Source organism: Zeus faber (genome assembly GCF_960531495.2).
Source record: "Zeus faber genome assembly, chromosome: 15".
NCBI lineage: Eukaryota > Metazoa > Chordata > Actinopteri > Zeiformes > Zeidae > Zeus > Zeus faber.
The window spans coordinates 20,803,477-20,829,626 of NC_137194.1; the positions used below are offsets into that span (position 1 = coordinate 20,803,477).

A 26,150-nucleotide genomic window follows, 5' to 3' on the forward strand; every position below is an offset into this window, starting at 1 on the left:
ATAGGTCAAAGGGATCTTCAACCCCTTCTCCTCTTCCTTATCCAAGTTTGTTTCCCCTTTCTAACCCCTCCCCTTGTCTGCTCGTTATTTAAAAAATGTTTCTAACTCTGGCTCTGCTAATGTACTTGGCCTTGCTGCCAATGTCTGTGCATGGACATGTCGGTTGGATAAAAGTCTCTGCTAAATGACCGTACTGTAATGAATGCCCTGTATATTCTAGAAAGAAAAGGGGCTTTTTAAAGGTAAAGCAAAAATAACTAAAACAATACACAAATAAACCGTAACAAAAGGTTCTATTGCTGCCATCTGAGCTGACAATAACCAGGGCGCATCAATAACAGTTGCCCAGTCGCCCCAGGCAACCTTTGGGCTATGGTCTGCCATCTTGTGCTGTATGGTTGCCCCGTTGTCATCCACCTTTCACACGGTATGTTGAAAAAAAACAAGGAAAAAAAAGTCACAAGGTATAATTCTGCACATTTGAAAACAAGCGAGAATATTGAAATATGGATTAAAATGATATCGGATCATTGTCACTCGATTGTAAAAAAAATATTCAAACTTTGGCAATCATTTTGTTAGTCTTGGCAACCCAACAGCTGATGCATGGTTGCCAGCTTGGCAACCACTTCTAAAAGTCAGCGTTGGGACCGGCAATAACAAGGCCTTACAACAACAGACACGCTAAGTTCAAGAAAAATATGCACACAACATGCCACAAATAACTGTGGTAAAGACAATCTCCGAGAGAAAACAATATCAGTTTCATGGACCATTGGCGGAGCGGGTGTATTAAATATTAGGACTCTGGATTTGGTGCCGCGCCTCCCACAGGGTCAGACTGAAAAAGGACAAGAGGTGGAGAGAGAGACGCAAACTTTACTCCACCTCTACCGCCTTCCAATCAAACACCCCTTGACCCAGACACCTGAACACACACACACGCACACGCACACACACACGCACACGCACGCCCAGCCACACACACGCAGAAAGACACATGGGCTGAGTTTATCAAGGCTGGGAAGTCTGCGGGTGGCAGGGACTAGCAAGGGAAGCCAGGCCGTGTCACTGCTGTGTTACTGTTAATGGAGAGTTTAGAGAGGTCGTGTCTTCCCAAGGAGACAAGACTCCTAGATGCGAGATGCAGGCCCCAGATGAAGGCCTAATATTTGTTATTACAGGATTCAAGGCCATTTTAAGGCATTTTAAGCACCTGCAGACGCCCTGGTATAGATCGTCCTCTTTGAGCTTTGAGGAAGCAGTTGTGCACATGGTGAAAATGTAATGAATGTTGTTCTCAACAAGGAGTCCCTGTTGAGATCTGACATCTTGAATCCACTCATTATCTGGATGAAAAGAGACATTTTTCACATATTTCACATCGCTTTGATTAAATGTTGTTTCTCTTCCGGAGCGTTGTTCGGCGGTAAGTCACGGTTCTGAGTGCAGACGTGTTTTTTTGGCACCTCAAAAGAACCCTGCATTCTTGCATTTTAAATAGAAGATAACACCGCGGAACAGGGATCTTCTTCCCCGACACTGATATCTTGTTACAACTGAGGTATACGGGCCTTTTTTTTGTTCCTCTTTACCTCAGGTTTTCGTATTATCGCTGTGTGTTCGCCTCAGATTTATGTCATGACCCTCGGAGGGAAACACGCAGAAACCAAGTGGGACTAAGTGGACGTCAACTTCCCTTGCATTTGTTTTTGGGTTTCATCACTTGAATTACAGTTGGAGTCGGGGCTCTACGTGGTAATAAATTACTTTAATGACATAATTAAAACGGCAGAGCAATGATTCCGACCAGGAAGAGAGAGGACCGGGGGCTGTGGCATTTACCATGAGAAGCACGGCTGGAAACGACAGATTTACCACCGCTTGGTTTGCAACAGTGCAACAGTGTTCCGAAAAAAAATACCGTCATCTGGACAGAGCGAGAGAGAGGGGGGGGGGGGGGGGGGCGAGGTGGGAATGGAGGAAACGAGAGAGCAATATATTTGAAATTTGGGGAGAGAGAAGAAAATAGAGCACTTGAGTTTGAGCCCAGAGTTCATGTCGAAATCCGGTTCTTCCGACTCTGATTGCAGTTTGTGTGTGTGAACCATGGTATTGTGTGGAAAAGGGGCTGTACGGCAGTCAGGGCAAAAAAAACAAAAACAGAAAAAAACCAAAACATTTGTTGACATTCCCCGGAAATAAATACACTCCTTTGCTTCGTTTGAGGAACCAAAAAAAAACAAAACTATTTACACAGTATTGTACATTGAAGAGTTCACGGATCTAGAACCTCCGTCCAGGTGTCGCACCCAAAAGAAACTATAGATAATAACATATACAAATGAAGACAAGAATGAGCTAAAAACAATAAAAAATAAAAAACAAGATTGTTTACTGCGTATTAACATACAATCACTGCTTAAAAGGTCTCATATACACAGTAGAAAGCACAGGGTGTGTCTAAAGGTGATTGTCTGGAACTCCTACTCAGCTGCACTGCATTTTGATCAAGAGAACCTCAAAAAGAACTGTTTTTTTTGTTTTTCCAAAAAGAGTCTTTTTTTTTTTTTTTTTTTCCTCTCCATTTGCATTGATGGTTTGTTTATACTTTTCATGTCTCTCGTCCCATCGTCCCGTTCTTCTCTTTTTTTTTTTTTTTACATTTGCAATGGCGAACCCTTTCGTTCCTGTCCGACCGTGTGTGTGTGTGCGCGTGTGCGCGTGTGTGTGTTTGTGTGCGCGTGCCCGAGCGTGCTAGTGGCAGCCGCAGGCTCTGACCACCATGTTGCGATACTTCTTCAGGATGACGTTGGAGCTGTCGTCAAAGTAGAGCACAGAGATGGCGTGGAGCTGGGTGGGGGCGCAGCACGGCTTGGGGACCGTCTCTGGGTTGATAAAGTGAACCTGCGTGGAAGTGGGTAAGGATCAAACGTGAATGCCCCATTTCATCTGGAAGGGCGACCCCAAGTGAGAAAATAGTAAAAGTATACGTATACTTTTATATATAGTATAAAAGTATACTGAAGTGTCTAAAACCACTTAAATTGCACTTAGTGTTTTAGAAGTTGTGTTTAAAATGTGATTAAATTGGTTAAAATATATATTTTTTAAAAAGTCATATATTCTTTTATATATATATATATATATATATATATATATATATATATATATACACACACATAATATATTTTTTGACATATTTTTGTTAATTTTGACAACCAAAATATCACACTTTTAACATTAAATAATTCTAAAGTTCAGCTTTAGTTTGGTTATTGATTCAAGATTCAAGATTTTTATTCTTCACTTACATATACATACTTTCATACATATATTCAGTGAAATGTAATATTTCAATTAATATATCAATTACATTCAATTATATTGTTCCAATATAATTGAATGTAATTGAAAGTGTACTTTTACTACAGCTACTGACACTGTACTTTAAATTAGTACATAAAATACAAAGAAATAAATTGTAAAAAATAGTATATCCACAAAATGGTACAAATGTGTAGAAACTACTTTTGAACACACTTAATATACTAAAATACTATACTTTCACTATGGAAAATTATACAATATTTTCACTTTAAAATATGGCTAAAAATGTTCTTTATTGCAAATATTCAACAATATTTGAAAAAATGCTTATACTGTGCCTAAACAATATAACAATACACAATACAGACAATATAACTAAGTGGCTTAGAGAGCATTTGAGCTTTTCAAAAATTAAAAGAGTCAAAGTCATGTTGCTTTTTGACAGTTTGACAAAGATTAGTGACATGTGATGTGTCGTCATGTTGTCATGGTTACGTACAAGTGTTTGCACGATGGCGTGGTTCGTGGCGTTCATGTAGGAGTTCAGCGGGAAGGCGCACTCTCCCTCGCAATAGTACGCTGCGTAGCCCTCAGGCGCGATGATCCAGTCCTTGAAGGGGAGAGTATGGAGGGACGGGTCATTTGGAAACATGTTGATGTGAAATGTCTTTAAATATAATATGTTTCGTGGAGCGGGTGCAGACGCTACCTGCCAGCCCAGGTCTCTGAAGCTGACGTAAAGCTCATGCTTCTTGCAAGCCTGCTTCTGATCAGCGCTGCTGTTCTCTGAGGCAGAGAGGGAGGGAGGGGTGAGAGGGAGAGTGAGAGGGGGAGAGAGAGGGAGAGAAAGGAGGGGTGTGGGGGAGAGAAAGAGAGAGCGAGGGAGAGAGAGAGGGAAAGAGAGAAAGAGGGAGGGGAAGAGAGGGAGCGACAGAGACAGAGAGAGAGAGAGAGAGAGAGAGGAAGAGAGGGAGAGGGGGAGGAGAAGACAGAGAGAGAGGGAGAGAGAGAGCGAGAGGGAGGGGGAGAGAGAAAGAGAGAGAGAGGGAGAGAAAGGGAGAGCGAGCGAGAGAGAGAGAAAGAGACGGAGAGAGAGGGTTTATACTTTTTTAGCCTGGGTTACAATCCCAGTGAAAACAAGAGGAGCCAATTTCCTCAGAGCCTCCAATTAGACACAGATGACACACAGCAGACCCCACCAGAACCAAACAAGAGCCCTGTCGTGTTAGCGTTTCGACGCCGGGCTGGAGGTGACGCTCTCCAGATACAGTGGGCAGATGGTGGTTGTTTGAAATGAATCCGCCGTCCTGCGTGGAGGTCAGCCCGGCTCTTCCCAAACTTTGAGTTTTTGTTTCCCACTGGCCAAAACAGATGTGGCAGGGAGGGGAGGACGGTACCTGGCTGTATTTTTCATAAGTTGCTCCCTACCTTTTCCTCCTCTCTTTTTCCCTTTTATCTGGCTTCCATTTGGTAATCCCTCTCATCCTTGCACCTCCCTCCTAACGTCAATATGAAATACGGGGTCTCCCCCCCTCCCCGCCCCCCGCCTCCCCCCGTAACCCTTGCCCCGCGGGCCTCTGGGGTACATTAGCCGCTGTGAGCTGTGTTCGGATCGGGAGCCATCGCGAGCAACTGGTTCTCATCAGGCCTTAAAAGGCCACTCTCCAAAAGTTCCAAAAGCCCCATTTGGCCTGTGTGTTGTGGCCTGCCCTACAGCACGCCGCAGATGTGTTCTGCCATAAAAACTCGCCCTACCTCGCTTCCCTCGCTGCAGGGATGTTGGCCCCGGTCTCTCTGCAACGCTTGTGTATATAAACAAGGATATTTGGGGGGGGGGGGGTATCCGATGCCTGGGTATTACGAGACGCTTTCGCATACGGACACCACCGCGTTTCTTCGCACCACCGAGCAAAAAGTATGTTTTATTTAGCAACCACCACGGCCAGGACGCTTATGCACACATTGGTGGGGAAAAAAAGGGGAATTCAAACCTATTGTCGGTTAATGAATGTAACGTGTGCAGTTAAAAGATGCATATTTGTGTGTTTCCGTGCACCTCATCCCTGAATTTTTGGTGGAAAAGGGCTTTTAAGGGGGAAAGGAGCATCAGCGGTCTGCGTCCGCTCCTCTGATTCCTCCCAAGTCCTCACCTGCGATGTTGGCGACCCGAAGCGCCTCCTGGCCCTTTGCCCCCTTCGAGCGATTGGGGTTGCGCTGTTTGGCGCCCCCCGGTGCCGAGCGGATACTCCGCAGGTGCACTTCTGTGGCTTTGAAGAAGGCCACCATGAAGGGCTGTTTATTCTGGGGCCCGCTGCGACCGATCAGCCCTGCCACACGTGGGTTCACGCTCTCTCCTGCAGGGGGCGACAGCGGACAGAGCACAGCAGGTTCAGGACGGATTTTAAAGCGTGTGACCAAGGAGGGACCCACAGGCCCTCTGCAGACTCCAAGGTGGTTGAAACCTTACATTTAAAGTCATACACATGTGAATTTATTACTCACCTGCGCCAATAAAAAACATGTTTACAGGTAAACAAGAGTTTACACCACACTAGACTCATTTTTGGTCATTCATGGTGCAGTAACAATTGTTATGAAGTTTGTACTTATCTGGATACGCCAACTCCATTTACTCACAGACTACAAGCTAAAGCTTTGACTGAAAGACACCGCAGCCTTGTAGAGAAAGATGTATCACAAATGTCTCTGAGCGGCAGATTTATGGAGCACTTCTACAGCATGGTTCCATCCCAGCTCACAGATTTATGAACATGATTACATTTAGATCTCGTTGTTTTACTGACTGCCCATGAATTTAAAGACGCTTGCCATCCCAGATCTTCTCTAATTAATAAGAAGCAGGAACCTGAAAGGACATACATGTGTGTGTGTCTGTGTGTGTGTGTGTGTGTGTGTGTGTGTGTGTGTGTGCGTGCACGCACGCACGTGTGTGTGGTCCACTTTCTCGCTAACCAAAGCCACTTCAGTTGTACCTCTTCCACTCTCCACATCTGCAATATCGAGAACACACTTAGCAGCGCTTCACATCAAAGGAGAACATTCTCTCTCCCTGTGTGTATTTTTTTCTCGGTGCAAGCATGTGCATATGCATGTGCATATGCATGTGCATGTACATGTGCATATGCATGTACGCGTGCGTGCGTTTGTGTGTGCGTGGGTGTGTTCGTGTGCTCTCCTGCAGCAAAAGAGACTTGTTCTCACAAAGAAGAATGTGTCTGATCACATTATGGTGGTAAACCAGGGCTGCTGGTCGCCGCTGGCGACGGGATGTCCCACGTGCCTGTCTGTACACGCTCACCCATAACCTTGAACCCGCCATCAAACACACACACACACACACACACACACACACACACACACACACACACACACACACACACACACACACACACACACACACACACACAAACATATGCTGACTCCTCAACCTTTCCCTGACATTAAAACCAGACAGTATCGGTTTTACCCGCTCATCCCGACATGTAGCATCCTGCATCCTCACACACTTTAATGCCACGCTGCGTTGTTTGTTCGTGAGCGCCGACATCCTGGCACTACCAAGACAAACTCCTCTAGAGATGCTATCCCTGTGATAAAGCGGTGTGTGGGATGCATGGCAGCTAATGAGGATGCGGGTATGACGGATGACAGCGATGAACAAGGAGGGCCAGTGTTTGATTTACTCGTTGTTGTGGTACAGGGTGGTTGAATTATGAACTCCCTTCGAGGCTTCAAAAGAGACTTCATTTGAGATAGCAGTTTGATTTATGGCGCATTTTAACAACAGCCTTTCTGAATAATAGATGGGGGGGGGGGGGGGACAGGAATATCAACTCCATATTGTCCAGCATATTCGATCCTGGTTGTAATCCAGGTTTTGGAGCGAGGTCCCATGCTGCCCAGGTTTTTCCCCACTGCACCTTCTATGTATGTTTAATAATGAGTTCCTTATGATAGCCTCAATGGAACTACATGATTTATTAGAAATTCTCTATGTCCTCGCTGCAAAGGGCACTCAAGCGAGGTTTAATGGGGGGAGTTTGTCCTTGGTAGGGAGGTCAGCCTCCAAACTGAGAAGTCCCGCTTTTAAACTCCACCAGAATTGATAGTTGTTCCTTAAAAATGATCGCGTATGGAGCGCATTCCGGATGTGAGGCGCGTCTGCAGGCTCCTCACCGCTGGTGCTCTCCAGCGCTAGCTGCAGCCCCAGGTTCCTGACGGGATTCAGGACCCAGTGGTTACTGGTGGCGGTGACGTCGAACACCAGCCAGCCCTCCTCGGCCGCCCATATCACCCGCGAGTCCAGAAGAAACAGCTCCGACTCCCTGGCAAGTACACAGGAAGAAAAATAAGTAAACAAACAAGCGCAAACACACGCACAGACAATTGAGTGCACGTAAACACGATTAGACGCTCCCCGAAGAAAGATAAAGTGAAATTGTGCGTGTGAAAAAAGCTCTGTGAGTTTATACATCATATAGAAAGAAAGAAAGAAAGAAAGAAAGAAAGAAAGAAAGAAAGAAAGTGAGTGATAGAGGTATAGAGGGAGGGGAGAGGGCTCCAGATGGTGAGGCCCAGGGGAACACTTCATTTCCTTAATTGACTATAATGCCTTTATAAACGACCGGTCCTTTCATACAATACACACAGTCCATCACTGGCAGGAATTTTGTGAGACAGCCAAACAGTCAGAGAGATTGGACGAGAGCGAGGGGGAGAGAGAGAGAGATCGATAGAGGGGTTAATCAAAATGTGTTGTCGACTGGAGGGAAAAAAAAAAGTGCGAAAAGTGTAAAAGTTTCGACATTCACAAACAACATCTTTGTTTGGCGCTCTGCGCTCCGTCTCGGAGACTTGAAAAACGCCTTGTGTTGCTCTGGCTGTTCCCTGTGTCGCCGGCGTGTTTTCCGACAGGGGAGATAGTGTATCACACCGCTCCGGCTCATTCATGCAGCCCAGCCGCTCTCTGGCAGCGGAATAAATGGCCGTGTTGTTTCTTCTGAACATTAGAAACCTTTAGAATGGGTTTGGGGAGAACAGGACGTGACCCGCTCCGGAGCCCCCCTCGCCAGTGTGGGTTACATGCGCTTTCCGGACGGCTCGGATTAGCCCCGAGGGGGGAACGGAGGGCAAGGTCCTGCTCGGAAAACGAGAGGCATCCAGAAACCTCGACTGCGGATCTACGCAGACCTGCAAAGAGAAAAGAAATGTAAACACGGGGCAAAGAGACCGACCTGTCCGAGTGCTCCTCCAGCACCTGGTAGACGCTGACGCGGAAGGTCTCGTTGTCGTAGCGCTCGTGGATGAAGTCTTTGTAAATGCGGAACTCCGCAGCCGTGACCGCCTCCCCCTCGGGGATCCGCGACAGGTCAAATCGGAACTCTTTGTGGTGCCGCCGCACGGGCAGGAACTCCTTGTCGTGCTCCACTGCAAAAATAAAGTAAAAACAAAATCCCGCCCCCCCCAAAAAAAATCATCTTTTCATCATTTCATCATGGTGTCACATAACTCCCTCACAACATGCCCCTCTCAGTCAGTTTGATCGGAACTGTTGGGAAAGGGCAGACGTGTCTTGCGGGGTGTGCGGTACTTGTGTCGCCCTATAATTGAAACATCCATCAATAAAATATACGAAGACCTGCACGGAACGATTTCAAAGCCGTGATGGAGAGACGCCGGCCGCCGCGACATGACAGATGACAGCTTACGAGCCCCCTCGCTCTCCCTCACTTCCTCTCTCGGCCCAAGAGAGTCATCTCCTTTGCCCCCATCTGGTTCTCATGATCCGGGGGGGGGCTCCATGTTTGCCGTACCCCATACCTTGTCACTGCCTCATCCCGGACCCTGACCCTGGTACCCCCTCCGGTCGGCCCCAGAGGTGCCTCCCCACCCCCTGACCTTGGTCCTATGGCGTCCCGGCAGGAAGTCCTCTGGGTCAGCGCTTTGTCTCTCATCATCTCCTCGCTCTACCTCAGCCGGGCAGAGCGCCTGTCTCGCCGCAGCATGACAGACCCCAGACCAAACACCACCGTATGCACCACTAGACACATGCAAACCCACGCGGACACCGAGTCACTCGTGGACCTGCAAGAATTATGACAAGATCATACATTAAACTTAAACCTTTTTCAGGTTTTTTTTGTGTAGTTCTGGTGGCACCTGCTCACAGCCCATCCCAACGCTGCCCATCCTTCTCCTTCTCCACCATCACACATCCTCCATCCAGGCCTTGCGCCGTGTGAAAGTCGGAGCAGTTCAAAAATGGAAAAAAAAAATTTCCATCTTTGAATTCGTCTTGACTTCCGCACCCAGTCGCAGAGACTCTATCAAATCCAAAACCACATCAAGCTGAGGCCAGGGCGGAGCAGCAGAAGGAAGCCCTTCCTCACCCACCCCTTCCATTAATCTCCGTCGGCGTGACATCTATCACTGCTCGACTTCAGAGCAGAAATCCATCAGCTCTGTTGTGGGTGTAGGTTCTGAGTCTCGTACGAGACTCCGCTCTCACTCTCTTTCAAGGTGTCACCTTAACAAACAGGCAGCTTTACGATGCATTTGAAATGAAGCTTTCTCTTGCTCTGTACAAGCTGTACTCCTGCAGATGTCACCATGTTCCGCTGGTGTATCGTATGTTCTATTCCCTCCGTTCCCCTTATTCCACCTGCTTCATTTTTTCCTCTAGTCTATTTCCCCCTTTCTTCTTCAATGGAAATCCTTTCTCTCTCCCCCCTCGACATCTCCTTTTGTTGATTTCCCTATTAAATCCAATCACTAAAAGGGCAATATACAAAGGCAGCACTGTGAGTTGATTGCTCGGGGGTAAAAGAAAGGATCTAATTACCCTCTGATAAGGGACAGCTACAACGCGCTCTGATGCTCATTAGATCGCATTGTCTTAGCGTTCCCAAAGGGATGCGTCCGTATATCACTGCACTGTACGTACACTGCTCGCTTAAGAGGAAAGTGGGGCATTTACTTCCAGCTGCCCCCCCTTTTACCCCATCCACACCTGTGCCCGTTCCGTCAATGAGGGCTTTCACGGTGCCCCCGCCCTGCCGAGTTGCCCATTAAAAGGTTACACTGAGGCCGCTATTCTGCTGCTGTGCCCAAAGCCCATGGGAGCCATAACTGCTCCACCTGCAGAAAACCTTTGCTTTTCTCCGTGGTGCTAATGTCAGTGCGTCGGCCCGGTGCCATTCAGTCCACAGGTGCTCCCTCTGCCCTACATTCAACCCTACTCCACCCCTCACTTCTGAAGGAAGTGACACCAGAAGTGACACCAAATTATTTTTCCAACTAAAATAAAGAAAAAATTATATTTTATTTGTAGGTAGGGAGGTCACAATATCAGAGATTTGAGGCTTGAAAACCAACCACCATTGAAATTGCAGAGTTCCCAATACCATGGTAAAGTCCAACCCTTTCCACGTACTTCGGCAGACAGCTTGACACCTTAATGTTGATATCGATATGCGTATCCTTCAAGTAGTAAGCCAACCATTATTCAAGTTAACTAAAAAATAATAACAATACACGCACGCACACAAACTCTTACACATACACACATACACACACACCTCTGTTTCCTCCTAATGCAACCATTACTGAAGATTGGGCAACATGGGCAAAGACCACAAGCAGAAATATTGAGTTCAGGCAATCCAGTGCAACTAGGACAACGCATGCCTGACTGTGAGGCTACACTTTACCCATTTCCTCTGTCCCTACTTTCCTCCACGTTACTCCACCCCTCCCTCCACGAGTGCAGGTGCACGGAGTCTGACCTGTCCCCTTGTCTCCTGGAGCAGTTCACCACCCTGGTTTTCACATTTCTCTATGCCACATTCTCAGATGTTTCTACTCTTTGTATTTTTTTTTTCTCCTCTGAAGCCATAATAGTTGTATGGCAGCCATTAAACACAGGACAGAGGAGCATTTATAGCCGAGCGGTCGCATTTATGACTTCCTCTGGGAGGAAGTGAGTAGCCATCGCCCCACCTGTGTCACAAACACACATGCTCACAACACACACACACATTTAGGGCCAGATGATCCCTTCATCTCTTTCAGCCTTCAGCCGGAGTACCATATCTAACAGTGAACACACACACAAACACACACACACAGTCACACACAAACATACGTGCAAACACACATACAAATCACAATGTGCGTCATTCCACATTTACACAATCATTATGGTTTGTTTTTTTCGAATCCATAATTAGAGATGCAACAGAACATACACACAGACACACACTCACACACACACACACACACACACACATACACACACACACACACACACACACACACACACACACACACACACACACAAACACACACACACACACACACACACACACACACACATACATACATACACACACACAGGCTTAATGTTACTGCTTTTATCAGCCAGTCGATGACATCTGATGCATCAGGCCACATCATTTAACTTGCATGGGCCACACACATGCTCGGCCACGCACCACAACAGAGAGGCAGCCATGATGAGGACTTAGCTCGCCCACGATCCCACCGTGGAGCTGGAGACCAGAAGGTTACTATGAATATTGCGCTGCCATCTTCCTTCCGTTCTATGTTTCTCCATGACCCCTTGTCAGTAATAGACAGATAACATTCTTGAGGCTTGAGGAAGGTGGGAGTGCAGAATAGTTTAGGGACAGTACGGTATAATGGTGATCGGTCAAACCTAAGAGCTTGTATTTTACAATATGCCACATATAATTTGGGGTATGTGGGATAGAGTGTCTCTATTAAATATGCTTTTTGGCAAGTTCTAGCGGGACAGTCCACTTTGTTTAAACTTTGCAGCATTTGATGGAGAAATGGAAGAGACTTGGGACTTGGTTTCCCAATATTGACGTTATTGAAGAACATTGTTCCTCTTCCCACACTCATTCCTGATCTCAGATTGGATTTGAAAGATGCAATGATCCAATTGAGCAATCAGCAACATTGCACTTTGACCTCCGGAGATCCATTTTCAGACAACAGATACAATCTCAACAGATTGGGGTTAAGTCTGTATCCGTTCTCTCTTATCACCCTTCTCTCTTATCCTTTACCCCTGTTAACTGCCTCCCCCGTCCCCGCCCCCGTTCTCGCCCCCGGCCTCCCTGCTCGCTGGGCCCTTGGCCCTCACACACTTCTCCGCCACCTCAGGCTCTGGAGCGGCGCTAGACAGATCTGACGGCTCACATTAGCTCAAGTGTCTGTTCGGCACCCTCACACCCCTCAGTTCTGCCTGCTCGCTTCCGCCACTCGACGGGGGGTGGTGGGGGGGCTTTCAAGGCCCTCACCCACCCCACCCTCCTCAACCCCTTCACTTCTCTTGGACCTTTGCCTTGGATTTTACACACACCACTACAACACCACTATCAGTATGCTTCCGTGAGGTAAGCATGTCACCCCCAATCCACTCCTCACCCTCACCCCCTACAGAGCTCCTTCCCTTCCTCTACCCAGAGTCCCCGGTACCCGAAAGCGAGGCAGCCGGTCCTCCAGGGGGCACTGCAGGGAGGCAAATTCATCCATTGTCGGGGGAAGGGGGGGTTTACATGAAGGGTTCATGAAGGGTTATTATAACATGGCGTAGCGTCGTGGAAATCACTCTTCTCAATCTGTCATTCTTTCCCTCACTTTCACTCTGACAATGTTTTTAATATGGTACTGGAAACGAGCAGGTCAGAGTTTCCATAAGCTGAAGAGCGAGAGAAAGGGAGAGAGGGAGGGAGGAAGAAAGATGGACTAAAAAAAAAAAGTGGGTAGATTGCTCAAGATGTTTATCCTATAAAGAGGAAAGCGGGGTTTGATCTCCTGGGTAACGGGTGACTGGCCACAGTAGAGCGATTACCACGTTAGCAAACATCCTGCCCACTGGCGACGACTGATGACATCATGCATGTGTGATGTATTTATACTGCCGCACGGCTCTCTGGGAAAAGGGTCAACGGAATTTCACGCTTTAACTTAGCCACTCTTAACGATCATTAACTCACTGGAGGGCGTGTGTGTGTGTGTGTCTGTGTGTGTGTGTGTGTGTGTGTGTGTGTGTGTGTGTGTGTGTGTGTGTGCGTGTGTGTGTGTGTGTGTCTGTGTGTGTGTGTGTGTATGTGTGTGTGTGCGTGGGTGAATAGAAAAATGAGTGCATAAGTACTTGAGCCTGCACAAGACTCATCCTTATAACTAAACAGCAAAGCGTCCTCCTGCAAGCGGGCCGATGAGCCAATTTTGAGAGCATCACAGTTGGTAACTATATACGGGCGGCTGTGACCTCTCTCTCCGGACTGACAGACTGCGGCCGGCGGGGAGATGGCTGCCCTCTGCGCCCATAAACTTTAGTGCTGGGTTCCACCTCACGCTTCGCTGGGCATTATGGAGGGGCACTTCCCCTTCAGACCGCAGAGTTATACTGGATATGTAGCGGCTTAGGACTCGGGAGGAATGCTCCTGACCTAAGTTAAGCCCTCTCGGCCCCGCGCCACCTTCCATTGACGAGGCCCCCGGACGGAGACAAACCGACGTTGTGCGGACGACGGAGAGCTTCGGCCGCAATGACTGAAGATCATGCAATTAGCGATAAATGGAGTTATGGCGGACACTGCATCCTCGCATTCCTCCCTCTTCGTTTCGCAGGGAAAGAGAGCAGAATCCTCTTCGTTTAAAGGGGAAGGCAGTCGGCGGACCATGGGATCCGTCGTCCCCCTGCAGTCTGCATTTCCTCTTCAGCGGGGGAGAACAAAAACTGCAGGAGACATGGAACCATGGTCATTCTGATTCCCCCTCTCTTTTCCTTCCTTCTTCCACTTCTGTTTTATGTTCTTTAATTTTGCGGCCACGGCGACCACACCCTCCTCAACCGGCCAAGCTGCCTTTCATTACAGACCTCAGGAGAATTCACATAGAATAGGCACATTGGCACAAACACACACACACACAACACACACACACACACACACACACACACACACACACACACACACACACACACACACACACACACACACACACACAAGGAACCCACAAATGCACACACAAGCACACACACAATACGGGACATTTCTCAGTGTCTAGGTAAACACTTTCATTATTTCCCCCAGTTTCTCTCCAGGGTGGCATTTTATGCTCACATGACGGGAACCTTGGCACGCTCCTTTTATGAGCATGTTGTTTATTTAGTTTAATTACAGCCTATTCCATTTTAAAATAAACAAAATATCTGAGAAGTAAACACGAGGCACCACATCCGCACCCGTGCCTAAACAAATCCCAACCTGCCACATTCAGTTTTCATACTGCATAGACACGAAATTTTATCACTTCCATCACAAAAATTAATTGCATACAGTTGTTGCTTGGTTTTTAAAGCCTTTTTTTTTTGGCACTTTCAGCTGGGGCAACCAATCTGGTCAGCATTACAGGCTTCCACTAATGCAATCTTCCACAAGAACAACGAACACACATCACACAGTGCAGCTGGCGACTGGGCAGGGTAGGTGGCTCTAAAATAGGGTTTTATTGCATCCAAGCAGTCCCAACTCCTCTGACCCAAATGCGAGCACATGATGTTCCCACAATGAGCAGGAAACAACGCAAGACTTAAAAAAAATAAAATAAATAAAAAAAGAGTATGTTGGTATTATACTGCAGTGTTTATGTGATGGAATGCTTCACATCCCTTCTCTTTCCCCACATCTAATCTCTCCTCCCGGCATGCACCTTGACTTCCCATATCCCATATTTTCGCTTTTCCTCTCAACCCGTCGTACCTCCTCTGCCCTCCTCTTCTCTCGGCTCCTCTGCTGCCTTCTCCTCTCCGACTGTTGACTCTCCTCTAATCTCCCAATTCCCTCCTTCTCTTCCTCCTCAGCTCTACCTCTTCTTTCCTCCTTTTTTTGTCGATGCTATCGCCAACGTGTGAACCTTCGACTCTCTGCCCCCTTCGCTCCGGCGTCATTGCGAAGCGGGGGAGTCTCGGAGCTCACTGCAAGTCGTTGATAAGGCGAGGCCAGGGTAACCCAGATGAAAGGGAAGTGGCTCGGTCACTCCCAATGTCTTAGACTTCGCTCATTTCGGAGTGCGATTTCATTCCCCTCCGCCGAGAGAGACATTTCTCCCGCTCTCCCTCCAGATTAAACTCTCCGCACCTTCCTCCATCTTACGGTTCAGATGCGATCCTGAGGGCAAACTGTGTCGGTTCTCTGTAACGGCGAAAGCCAAGTTGCAAAGGGTAGACAGAGAGAGAGAGAGAGCGGGAGTAAAGAGCGAGTTGAGGAGAGAAATGATTAAAACAAAGTAATACTAGCCCCGCATTCCTGGCACAAAATGAGCTCCGTCCATCATTTCGGGAGAGCAAGAACGCCTGCGGCTCTCTACATCTGGGTCTTTTGACAACTCGCCACATTGTCAAGTCCCACCCGTAGTGCGTTTCATCATCCCTCAAAGCGAGCGATCAGCCTCGGCCAGGGCTGGGAGACTCAGCTATGTGCATCCAGATGTCATTCTGGACCACTGGCTGCAGCAGGTGAATCTCAGAGACCCCCGAAAAATGATGGAAAAGGCAAGATATTATCTCGAGAGGCTAGACTGGGCACCTTAGAATCCCCCCCCCCTAAAAAAAATGTTTCAAAGGAATCAAATATAGCATTTTGATTTTCAGTCCGCTCTGTATTACTGATGAATGGTGAAGGGCAAACCTGTAAAAGGGCCGAGAGAGGAAGGTATGGATACCTGTTAAGTGGGAGCTGTTACAGTAACAACAAAGCGCTTTTAGCTGTTATGTACATTCCTTTGATTTAGTTCACTCCCTGTCCAGCGCAGGCCATAAAACACGCACCCAATGACACTAATTAGCTCCAGAAACATTCCTTCTGTACAAAGTGTGTCTCCATCTGCGTGTGTGTGTTTGGCTTGGAAAGAGGGGGTTGTAGACGAGTGTATATACCTGTTGTGTGCATGTGTGTGTGTGTGTGTGTGTGCGTGCATGCGTGCGTGCGTGCACTTGTGTGGGTGTGTTTGTGTGCGCGTGTGTCCACCTGAAGAGTAGGACAGTGGCGGAAGAAGTACTCAGACCTTTTACCTTAGTGAGAATACAAATACTGTGACACGAAAATGTACTCCATAAAAGTGAAAGTAGGGACCGCATTGTCATTTCTACTTAAATTTAAGTACATCATCTCGTTCTTAAATGTACTTTTATTAAAAGTAAAAGTATTTGATGCCCTGATCTAACAGCTGATAATACGGCATGAAGTCCCTACAGTACTGTACCTTTTTTCTTCAGATGACAGAGGTAAAAAATATAGCACAATAAAAGCCGAAAGTATCCAAAACTGAATAAACTCATACAGATACTTAAGAATGTACTTAAGTCCGGTAGCAAAGTACTTTGTTACTTTCCACCACGGCGGACAGATAAAGAGAATGAATGAGAAGCAGAAGGAGTAACACTAACAGTGTCAAGCTGTACGCGGAGAGGAATGACTGGCCTTCAATACACACTAGTGCTCGAATCCACCCCGAAGACACACACACACACACACACACACACACACACACACACACACACACACACACACACACACACACACACACACACACACACACACACACACACACACACACACACACACACACACACACACACACACAATTCACACACACATATGCACACACATTTGGGTCAAACTGAGAAGTACAGCTTCTGGTCTGGTGTGTGTGTGTGTGAGTGTGTATGTGCGTGTGCGCATGCGTGTGTGTATGTGTTGTGTTTGATGTGTGTGTGTGTGTGTGTGTGTGTGTGTGTGTGTGAGGTCAGTGGGAGTGAGGAAAGAGGAGGACAGGCAGAAAAAAGAACAAGAATAATGGAAGGGAGAAAGAAAGGACGGGAAACAGAATGGAAATGTCAATTAAAAAACAGGGATGGGTGTTTCTTAGTGTGTGGTTTGGTGTGTGTGTGTGTGTGTGTGTGTGTGTGTGTGTGTGTGTTGTGTGTGTGTGTGTGTGTGTGTGTGTGTGTGTGTGTGTGTGTGTGTGCTTGTGCCTGTGTGTGCGTGCATGTGTGCTTGTGATGTAGATAGACAGGTGGCGAGGGAAATAGTCACAAAGGAGCGATGGTCATACTCAGATCCAGATTTAGTGAGGGGGGGTGTCAAAAAAATCTGGGTTTCCTTCGAACCCCCGAAAATAAACAGAGGGACCTCATGTATGTATGGAGCTGGGGGGTGGGGGCGTGGAACACGTTGTTGAAATGTTATATGTCAGGGAGCATGGCTGGTCGGAGACCAAACACCACACGACACCATCGGGGGAAATGTCTCCGTCTCGGAGAGGAGTGTTAGGTGGTCCCCCCTCTGAGGGACACCCGAGGGGGGAGGGAGAGGCGGGCGGGACGGGTCCTCGATATGAAACAACAAGGGTGACGGCGGCCGAGGGGAGGCGCGGGGGGGGAGCGTTGGACGACATACAGATAAAGTTTCCATGCACAGCTGCTTTGGCCCCGAGACGGAGAGAAACATCTGTATTAACCTCAGCCCCACAGGCAGCCCACTGAAGAGAGGAATGCAAGGCACGATACAGGGGAGAGGGGGGAGCGGGGAGGGGGACTCAGGACTATATGAGATGTGAAGCCTGTCCAAGATAGAAGAGCTTTTCATAAAAGTTTTATTAACAATGTTAAAGGAGAGTTATTATGAAAAACACACTTTTTCAGTGCTTGTGCGTATATGTGTGGGTCCTCCAACACATACACACACTGTGAAATAATACAACCCAGTCAGTTTTTTTGTGAGCTGCCTAGTTCATAAAACATGTGATTGAACGAGCCGTTCGGATGTGCGACCCCTTCCTACGTCACGTGGGGCCTCGGTAGAATCAGAACAGCCCCCACCCGCCCCCCATCGGAGTAACTCCACCCACGGCTGGAGAAATTCCAAGCGCCGGCAGGAACTGCTTTGTTGGCTTCACTGACAAGCAACCACCAACAATCTTTTAAAAGAAAGAGGAATTAATACAAACTGTCTGTGACAAAAATGCAGACGAGGGAAATGTAAGTAGTTAAAAATAATTCTGCTGTGTGGTTCTTTCTCAAAAAAAAAAAGGTAATCGTTAGACTGCACCGCGTCATCTGTGCATTTCCCCAAACAAAACCAATAAAAACAGTGTGTTTTTATTGTATCAGTATTTTATTTCATTTTATTTTATTTTACAAAGTTTACTTATTGAATGAAACAAAACAAAGCCCTGTGCGGTGTCCCCCACAAGCTTGAAGCATGGTCAAGAGTGGCAGCGAAAGTCAGAACTCACTTTTGAATTAGGCCTTGTAGATCGATTTAGAGTGAAGATTCAGCAACCGGACTGCTTATTTATCACCTCAAATTTATTTAGAAGCAGATTTAGGGGGACTGCTGAGGTGAAATAAGTGAAAGTTGACGTACTTCATACAACAGAACACTGCTACTCCTGCTCAAACCCCATTGGCACACAGAACTAGGGGCCTCAAGAGGGAGGCGCAACCCACTGAAAGAGTATGTCGGGAACAAGAGGCGTTTAGAGGCATGTTGGAATGGCTATAATGCATAATCTAAGTGGTATTTTAAGGAAAAAATACCAAAACAAAAAACACAAAAGACATGTTTTGGGGGCCTCAGAGACCTACAGTATATTAAATTGTTGAAAAGGAGTATAATAGGTCCCCTTAAAGGTTTGAGAACAACACCGAAGAAGTGAGTGTGTGTGTGTGTGTGTGTGTGTGTGTGTGTGTGTGTGTGTGTGTGTGTGTGTGTGTGTGTGTGTGTGTGTCTGCGTCTGTGTTTCTGTGTGTGTGTGTGTGTGTGTGTGTGTGTGTGTGTGTGTGTGTCGGTGTGTGTCGGTGTGTGTGTGTGTGTGTCGGTGACACAGTGCTGTCAGGCTGACAAAAGAAGAGTAAGAAGTCCAAACCGATGCATAACTGTATCTTTCTGCCTTGAAATTCTAACGTTGGCCAACTTTTCTCAAACTTCTGTACCATTCTTTTCAGTCGATTATCAAAGTTTTTGGTTTCGAGGTTTTTCCCATTCAGGTCACAGAGACGTCTCGATTTTGTCTTCATCATTGAGTGACAATGTCTCCTTCATGAAACACGAGCATTAGGAGGTATTATCAGGTGGTCGGAAGATTAAGACACTGGTTGTGGCCGGAAGTCTCAATACTGAGTTTGTAAAACATCACATCATGTAGTGTATACACGTTAAAGAGTGGAGGCGTTCATGTGAAACTAGTCGACTTAAGTAAAAATCTAACAAAAACGTTGCAATTCAATGTATATACATATATATATATATACAACTTAAAGTCAGTCTTTTTTTTTTTTTTACTCCATTTTCCATCCATTTATCTCCCGGAACAAAGAGGGAGAGGCAGAGGAACCACACTATGAGACAGACGGCTCATGGGATGGCAGTGGAGAGGGGGAGCCCAGGTGGTGCCCTCCTCGTGGGGGTCGCCATGGCTACAGAGGCCGTAGTTACCTGCAGTTATGGTGACTCACTGGCACCCCCACCCCCCCATAAAAAACCCCATGATGTGACTCGATGGTGACAGGTTGTTGTGATTGAAAATGTGTTTGCCACACATCGTGGCACGCCTCTGTTTGAATGCGTCGGTATCTGAGCGTGTGGCTCGGTCCTCCTGTGGTCTCCACACACTTCATAACACACAGAAACATAAACAAAAACGGGAATTTAGGGCCGCGCGACTCTATTCTTCTGGAAAATTGTGTAGATGGTTTTGTCGCGAGTCCAATTCCTGTACGGAAACCCGGGGAGAAAGGAAGCAAAAACCTGAAAAATCTTTTATTTGTTTGGCACCGATTCTCATTTAGTCAACTGTATCACATCTGGTGCGGATTAATAGTGGCAGAACACTAAACAATTAAAATACTGCCTGGCAGCGCGAGAATTTAAATGGTCTGAAATTTACCCACGAGTGAGTCATTTAATTTTATAGCTTATAACAGACTATCGAGGCAGCCATCAACAACGGCTTATCCTACTACACTAAATACCAAATACATGCAGCCAATAACCTCATATTTAAGGAGCAGATATACAAGCACCATCTCAAATGGGGTTTGAGAGTGTGAAACGCGCACACACACACACACACACACACACACACACACACACACACACACACACACACACACACACACACACACACACACACGCACGCACACACGCACGCACACACGCACACACGCACACACGCACACACACACACACACACACACACACACACACACACACACACACACACACACACACACAGCCAGGTAATGGTTGCTTACAGTTTAACTAAGATGCAGGATGTAAATAGAAGAGCTCTCAGTCACCACATAGTTTGAGATAAAGTAATGGTGATTGGTCGATTGCCTAAGTAAGAGCAGAGTGTCATCGTTTGTAAGAGTGTGTTGTAATTCTATGTGTAAACGAAAGAAAACCACACGGTCACCCAAGAAGGCCAGATGCATAGAAGCCGTGGTTTGTTGAAGAGGAAATACTTTAATTTGCTGTGGCTTGGGGGCTAATGTTTTTCAAGGCCAGAGGGATTGTATTAAATCATTATCAAAACAGCAGAATGAGTGAGCAAGCGTGAGTCAGCCTGTGATTTTGTGTGTGCGTGGGTATGTGTGTGTGTGTGTAATGTTTTCTGGAATATGAGATAGATATAGACCGACAGGGTGATATATACCCCAACTGTGGACAGACAGACAGAGAGACAGACAGACAGACAGACAGACAGACAGACAGACAGACAGACAGACAGATAGAGGTAGTCATCTCCATCACTCCCATTGCACTCCCTCATCATTTCCACCATCAAGTCTTGACATTTTGGGGCAGAATGCCACCCTGATCCCTGATGTGTGTGTGTGTGTGTGTGTGTGTGTGTGTGTGTGTGTGTGTGTGTGTGTGTGTGTGTGTGTTGTGTGCGTGTGGGCGCGCGCGCGTGTTTGCGTGCGTGCGTGCGTGCGTGCATGTGTTGCGTTAGTTTGTGGGTGTAGCGTGTGTCGCCGTGGCATGCCCGGTACACGCCCAGCTCTGTGGTGTAAACCCATGTTGCATGTTGCGGGGTGCATTCTGAGCGCATGCTGTCAGCCATTTATACAGCTGGCTTTTTTAAACTGAGGTGACTCAGGCGGAGAGACGACGTCCCCGGCCCCGGGGTCCGTCCCTGAGCCCACACCCACCCAACCCTCGAGTGGCAATCAATTACGTATCAAAGCGGTGGTTCTCAACGTGGGGTCCCCAGCAAAATGATTAATAGTTGAACTTCAGTGTTATTGAATTAACAAGATGTTAGGACGTACAATAATGACTGTTTCGATCCTTGTTTCACTGTCATCTCTCTAACTATAGTGTGGACAGGTATGGACGTTTGGACTCCATCACGTCCAACGATAAAAATCGTATCAAATGGGATCTGCAGCCTAATGCATGTCAAATGCAGGGTCCTTGGTGTGAAAAGGGTTGATTGGAGGACCTCCAAGCTGTCGGAAAGAGTTCCACGGTTTTGAATGTGTTCTTCCAATGATGAAGGTGTTCACCGAGCTGAAACAGGTTCTTCATCTCTGCAAAGAAAAGAGAGGCTTGTCCAGCGAGAGGGAAGCCGAGACAGAAAAACAAGCTTTTCCCAAGGAATATCCAGAAGGTGGACTGAACAGTGGGGGAAACGTTTCAGCGACAAAGCCCCGATCCATCCGAAAGCTTTCCTCCTTTTGTACTGTGCTTCTGGGGATGTGGGTCAGGAGTATAGGTCACTTCAAGCTAATCATATTGTTTGGTCTTATCTCTCTACTCTCACTCGCGGCTGCTCTGTTTATTGCCTCTGTAGCGCTTTGAAAGACCTTACCTCTGAAATCTTACACTCTCTTATCGTGATATTCCGCATCGAAAGCTCAAATACACACCGGCCACATACTTGCCATTTATTTCTGTGCCCTTTTTCTGCCCTTTCACATTCCTCTTCCCGTACCTTTTTTGTTTTCCCACCCCGCTTCTCTCCTCCCCTAAAGGGCAATAAATTGCAAAAAAATATCTCCAGTATTTAATCGAGTGAGGCTCATCTGATATCACGAGACTCAAGGAGAACATTAGCAATGAACCGTATAAACGATCTTAATGGGCCAGATGACAGATAAAACAGAGACAAAAAACACACTTCACATTCAAATGAGTGGTACAGATAATTTGATATATGATAATAGGAGAGTGCGCATGAGGGGGAACTCATGCAAGCTCCCCAACTAAGTTACCGACCATCAAACTTAAACTTTGGAATGTTTTAGTGACAGCACTTCTTGTCAAATGACACAAAATGACATTCGAGACCTTTCCATCCTGTAAACCTTTTTTGTTTTGATATTATACTGAAAAAAACAACAACAACAACAATGTTGATCCATCCCTACTTTAAGCATCAACTCGGCAAGGGAAAAAATGGATTAAGTCGAAACTCTGCCCGTCACACGCTCCCTCTTTTTGCAACTTTACTGCTGCCGGGCTTGGGTGACTTTGTGAGCCTCTGCGGTCCCCAACGCTAACCCTAGCCCTCTGCGGTCAGATCCATCTGTGTCACAGCCTGTCGAAAATAGTCACAATGCAGCAGCCCTGACAGTAATGACAGTGCGACAGCGGAAGAAGCCGTGCCACCTCCCTCCCTCTTGCCAGGACGCTCCGACGACGATATTAACTTTCCAGGATTCGACCGAGCCTCCCAGCTGCCCTCGCAGAGCTGCCCTGCTCCGGCACGTGCGACTCTCAGCTGAGATCCGGATGAATCCGTCCGGGATGTATTCACCGTGCGTTGATCGCCTCGATCGCAGCCAATTCTGACAGGGGTTGATCAACTCCAAAAAACAACTACTCCAGTGTGTTCCGAGTAGTATGTGAGTAATGACTGTGATATCTTAACTCACCGCGGTCTTTTCAAACAACCTTTCCATAACTCCACCACATGTTTCACTTCCAACTCTCGGCACGGCAACCGGCTCTGTGGTTCGTGGGTTGGATGGGTATACTGTTAGGAAGGGTGAGGATTATTGAGGTAGAGGAGGGTTAAACCGTTCTGTGTATCTCAATGGATAGTATGCTGTAGATAGGCAGGTAAGTGAGTAGACTGTCAGAGAAAGAGGTAGTTAATATTCTGTACGTCTGTATATACCCTCCACTACACCGATGACTCACACCATCAGCATAGAAAAGGAATGGTATTTCAAAATGTAAGACTGATTAGATAAAGAAATAATTGTTCAAATAAGCAGGGCACACCATTAGAATCTGAAGTATTGGCTCATCAGGGGCAACGCGATCGCAAAGTCAAGGCGTTTTCGAGAAACTGCATTTGATTCACCAGTGTAAACATTTTAATGACTAGTGTAAACGAATGCTTCCAGCGCAGGAGGGGGGACCCGGTGCACTTTGAACCTATATTCTGTTGACTCACGCACTCCCTCGATAACACGGTTGTTGACATGGTCTGGTGCCTGGACCATCATCATCTGCAGCCTGAGCACCTCAGCACTACCAGGCTGCACAGCTGTTTGCAATGTGACACTGTGGTATTATCTGCACAACAGCCCTTCCGGGAGCACACATGCACATTCGACTCGGTGAAATGGTGAAAACTCAATGCACGGGGCAGTTCAGCATCAAATAACTTTTATCATAAGGGTTTGGGGGACAATACCCCCTATGTACGTTGGACGGATGGGGAGGGGGGTGGGGTGAAGTGAAGACCTACCCAGGTTGACAAAGCTCATCACCATGTCCGCATCGTTCAGGAAGTTGGTGTCCTGAAGGCTGGCCATCGGGGGTCCCTGCGTGGTGGTGAACACGGGCTTGTACGGGTACGAGTATCTGTCCTCGTCGCCCTCCGTGGACATGGCGTTGTACAGGTCCAGCATGAACATGGGGGCGGCGTTGTGCTTGCCGTGCAGATGCGGCCGGGGCCGGTGCGGCAGCCCCAGGATGGACAGGATCTCCCGCTGCATCTCCCGGCGCTCCTGGCTCTTGAGCCGGCGGTGGATGAAGCTGGAGTGGACCTCGTTCTCCAGGCTGAGGTTGGAGAAGACGCTGTCCGCCGCCAGCGCGGCGCAGTGCGTCCACACCAGGAGCAGAGCGGGAGCGGCGCGCAAATCCAAAAGCGGTGCCATCGCCGGAGCGCACAGTCCATTTAAACTCCGCCAGAAAAAAAAAAGTGAATCTGGGAATTCAGCAACAGGTAGTCGTTCGGTATCCGAGATCAGTGATGCGCCCTCCTCATGTCGAGGGAAGTGACACCTAGACGGAACATCAAGTTAACTTTAGCGTCGCTTTTTACTTGTTTATGGATAAATAGATGTGCTGTTTTATTCCAGTCATGCGGTCATCCACCACCTCCAACTAACTGTCACCAAGTGGAGTGTCATGAGGCTGAGAGGAATGTTTTACTGTGCAGCGAAACGTAGTTATGAGGAGGTGCCATGGACTGGGAGGAGCGGAGAGAGAGAGAGAGAGAGAGAGAGAGGGGGGGGGGGGGAGAGAAAGGGGGGAGAGGGAGAGAGAGGCGAGAGAAAGAGAGAGAGGGGAGGGGGGAGAGAGAGGGAGGGAGAGAGGGAGGGGAGGGGAGAGAGAGGGGGAGAGAAAGAGGGGGAGAGGAGGGTGGAGAGAGGGAAGATGGCGAGATGAGGGGAGGGGGAGAGATTTGTTTCCTGTTTTATGTATTTCTTTGTTTATCTATGAATTCACTTGTTTCTACTAATTTGAATGTTTTTTTTTTTTTTTTTTTTACCCTCTTTATTTTGTTGCTTGTTTTGCTTTGGAGATATTTGGAAAGTGAGTTTCAAGCACGTTGAATTTGAATTTGAGAGGGGGGCCATGGAGGAGAAATATGATAGTGAAAGTAGCATGCAGTGTGTATAGTGTAAGTGTGTTTTTATCACTTCTTGGTGTAGGGATTGGGTCTAATATAACAGCAACATCACAGCATTTAGCGTCGAAAAGATTAGAGCGCCTCTGCCGTGTACAGTATGAGTGTCATGTCCGTACATTACATTTAAATCATGTAAATGTTATCATGTACACGCACAAGCACACCTCTGCTTTTGCATAATGTATTGCACATGTATCTTTTTATTCATTCTATTTGGCGAAGTGTCCCCCTGGGTGATAATGCACTTTAAATAAAGTTGACTTTGACTTTGACTTTTTATATCCCCTCTGTTGCACAGGTGCGGCGCTGTCCAACGTTCTTTGGATTGAAAAATGACAGATGTGCAGGCGTCGACAATAGGGCAGTGTTCATGTGCTTACGGAAAATAACAGTCTGTCCATATCAGAGGGTAATTATTGGTTTAAAGGAGTCAAATCATAGGGCAATTATTTGTTTCTGTGTGGGTGAATACTTCAATAGCCTACTGTGGGAGCGGTTGAGACACACAACAGGCCCAGCTATAAAAACCCTCCCTGTGATCTGCAGGTGCACAGCAACAATGGCGTTTGCTCTCGTTTTTTTGAAAGACGTTGCAGTCAGCGGTTAATCACTTTACCCTGGTGTCTGAGAGGCTGTACAGTCAGTTGCCAGTTAAACTCAGCAAGGTATTAAAGTATCTATACGCCATCGCGTAGAGAGAAAAGGCTGCGGCACACGGACGGAGAGCAGGCTTGCAGATGTTTGGCAGATGCTTCATCCCTCCATCCCTCCAACCCCCCCCCCCCCCACCCCTCCCACCCCCACCTCTTAAACACCACACTTTA

At 47.2% G+C, this 26,150-nt stretch overlaps 1 protein-coding gene across 1 annotated transcript; it reads right to left on the reverse strand.

Annotated features, from left to right (window-relative positions):
• Positions 1-1,797: 1,797 nt before the first annotated feature.
• Positions 1,798-24,796, reverse strand: bmp7b (bone morphogenetic protein 7b). Its single transcript, XM_080014494.1, has 7 exons — positions 24,157-24,796; positions 8,586-8,778; positions 7,528-7,676; positions 5,481-5,684; positions 4,040-4,116; positions 3,830-3,940; positions 1,798-2,907 (listed from the first exon to the last, which is right to left on the reverse strand). The coding sequence occupies exons 1-7, from the start codon at positions 24,566-24,568 to the stop codon at positions 2,758-2,760; spliced, it is 1,296 nt and encodes a 431-aa protein (XP_079870620.1). The 5' UTR covers positions 24,569-24,796; the 3' UTR covers positions 1,798-2,757.
• Positions 24,797-26,150: the final 1,354 nt, after the last annotated feature.

What these genes read in the sequence shown, in the direction of transcription:
- bmp7b (XM_080014494.1), bottom strand. Translation starts at nt 24,568, where the DNA reads ATGGCACCGCTTTTGGATTTGCGCGCCGCTCCCGCTCTGCTCCTGGTG. An exon ending in CTGGAGGAGCACTCGGACAG is followed by an intron (nt 7,677 to 8,585) that starts GTCGGTCTCTTT and finishes TGTACTTGCCAG; the next exon opens with GGAGTCGGAGCTGTTTCTTC. An exon ending in TCGGGTCGCCAACATCGCAG is followed by an intron (nt 4,117 to 5,480) that starts GTGAGGACTTGG and finishes TCTCTGCCTCAG; the next exon opens with AGAACAGCAGCGCTGATCAG.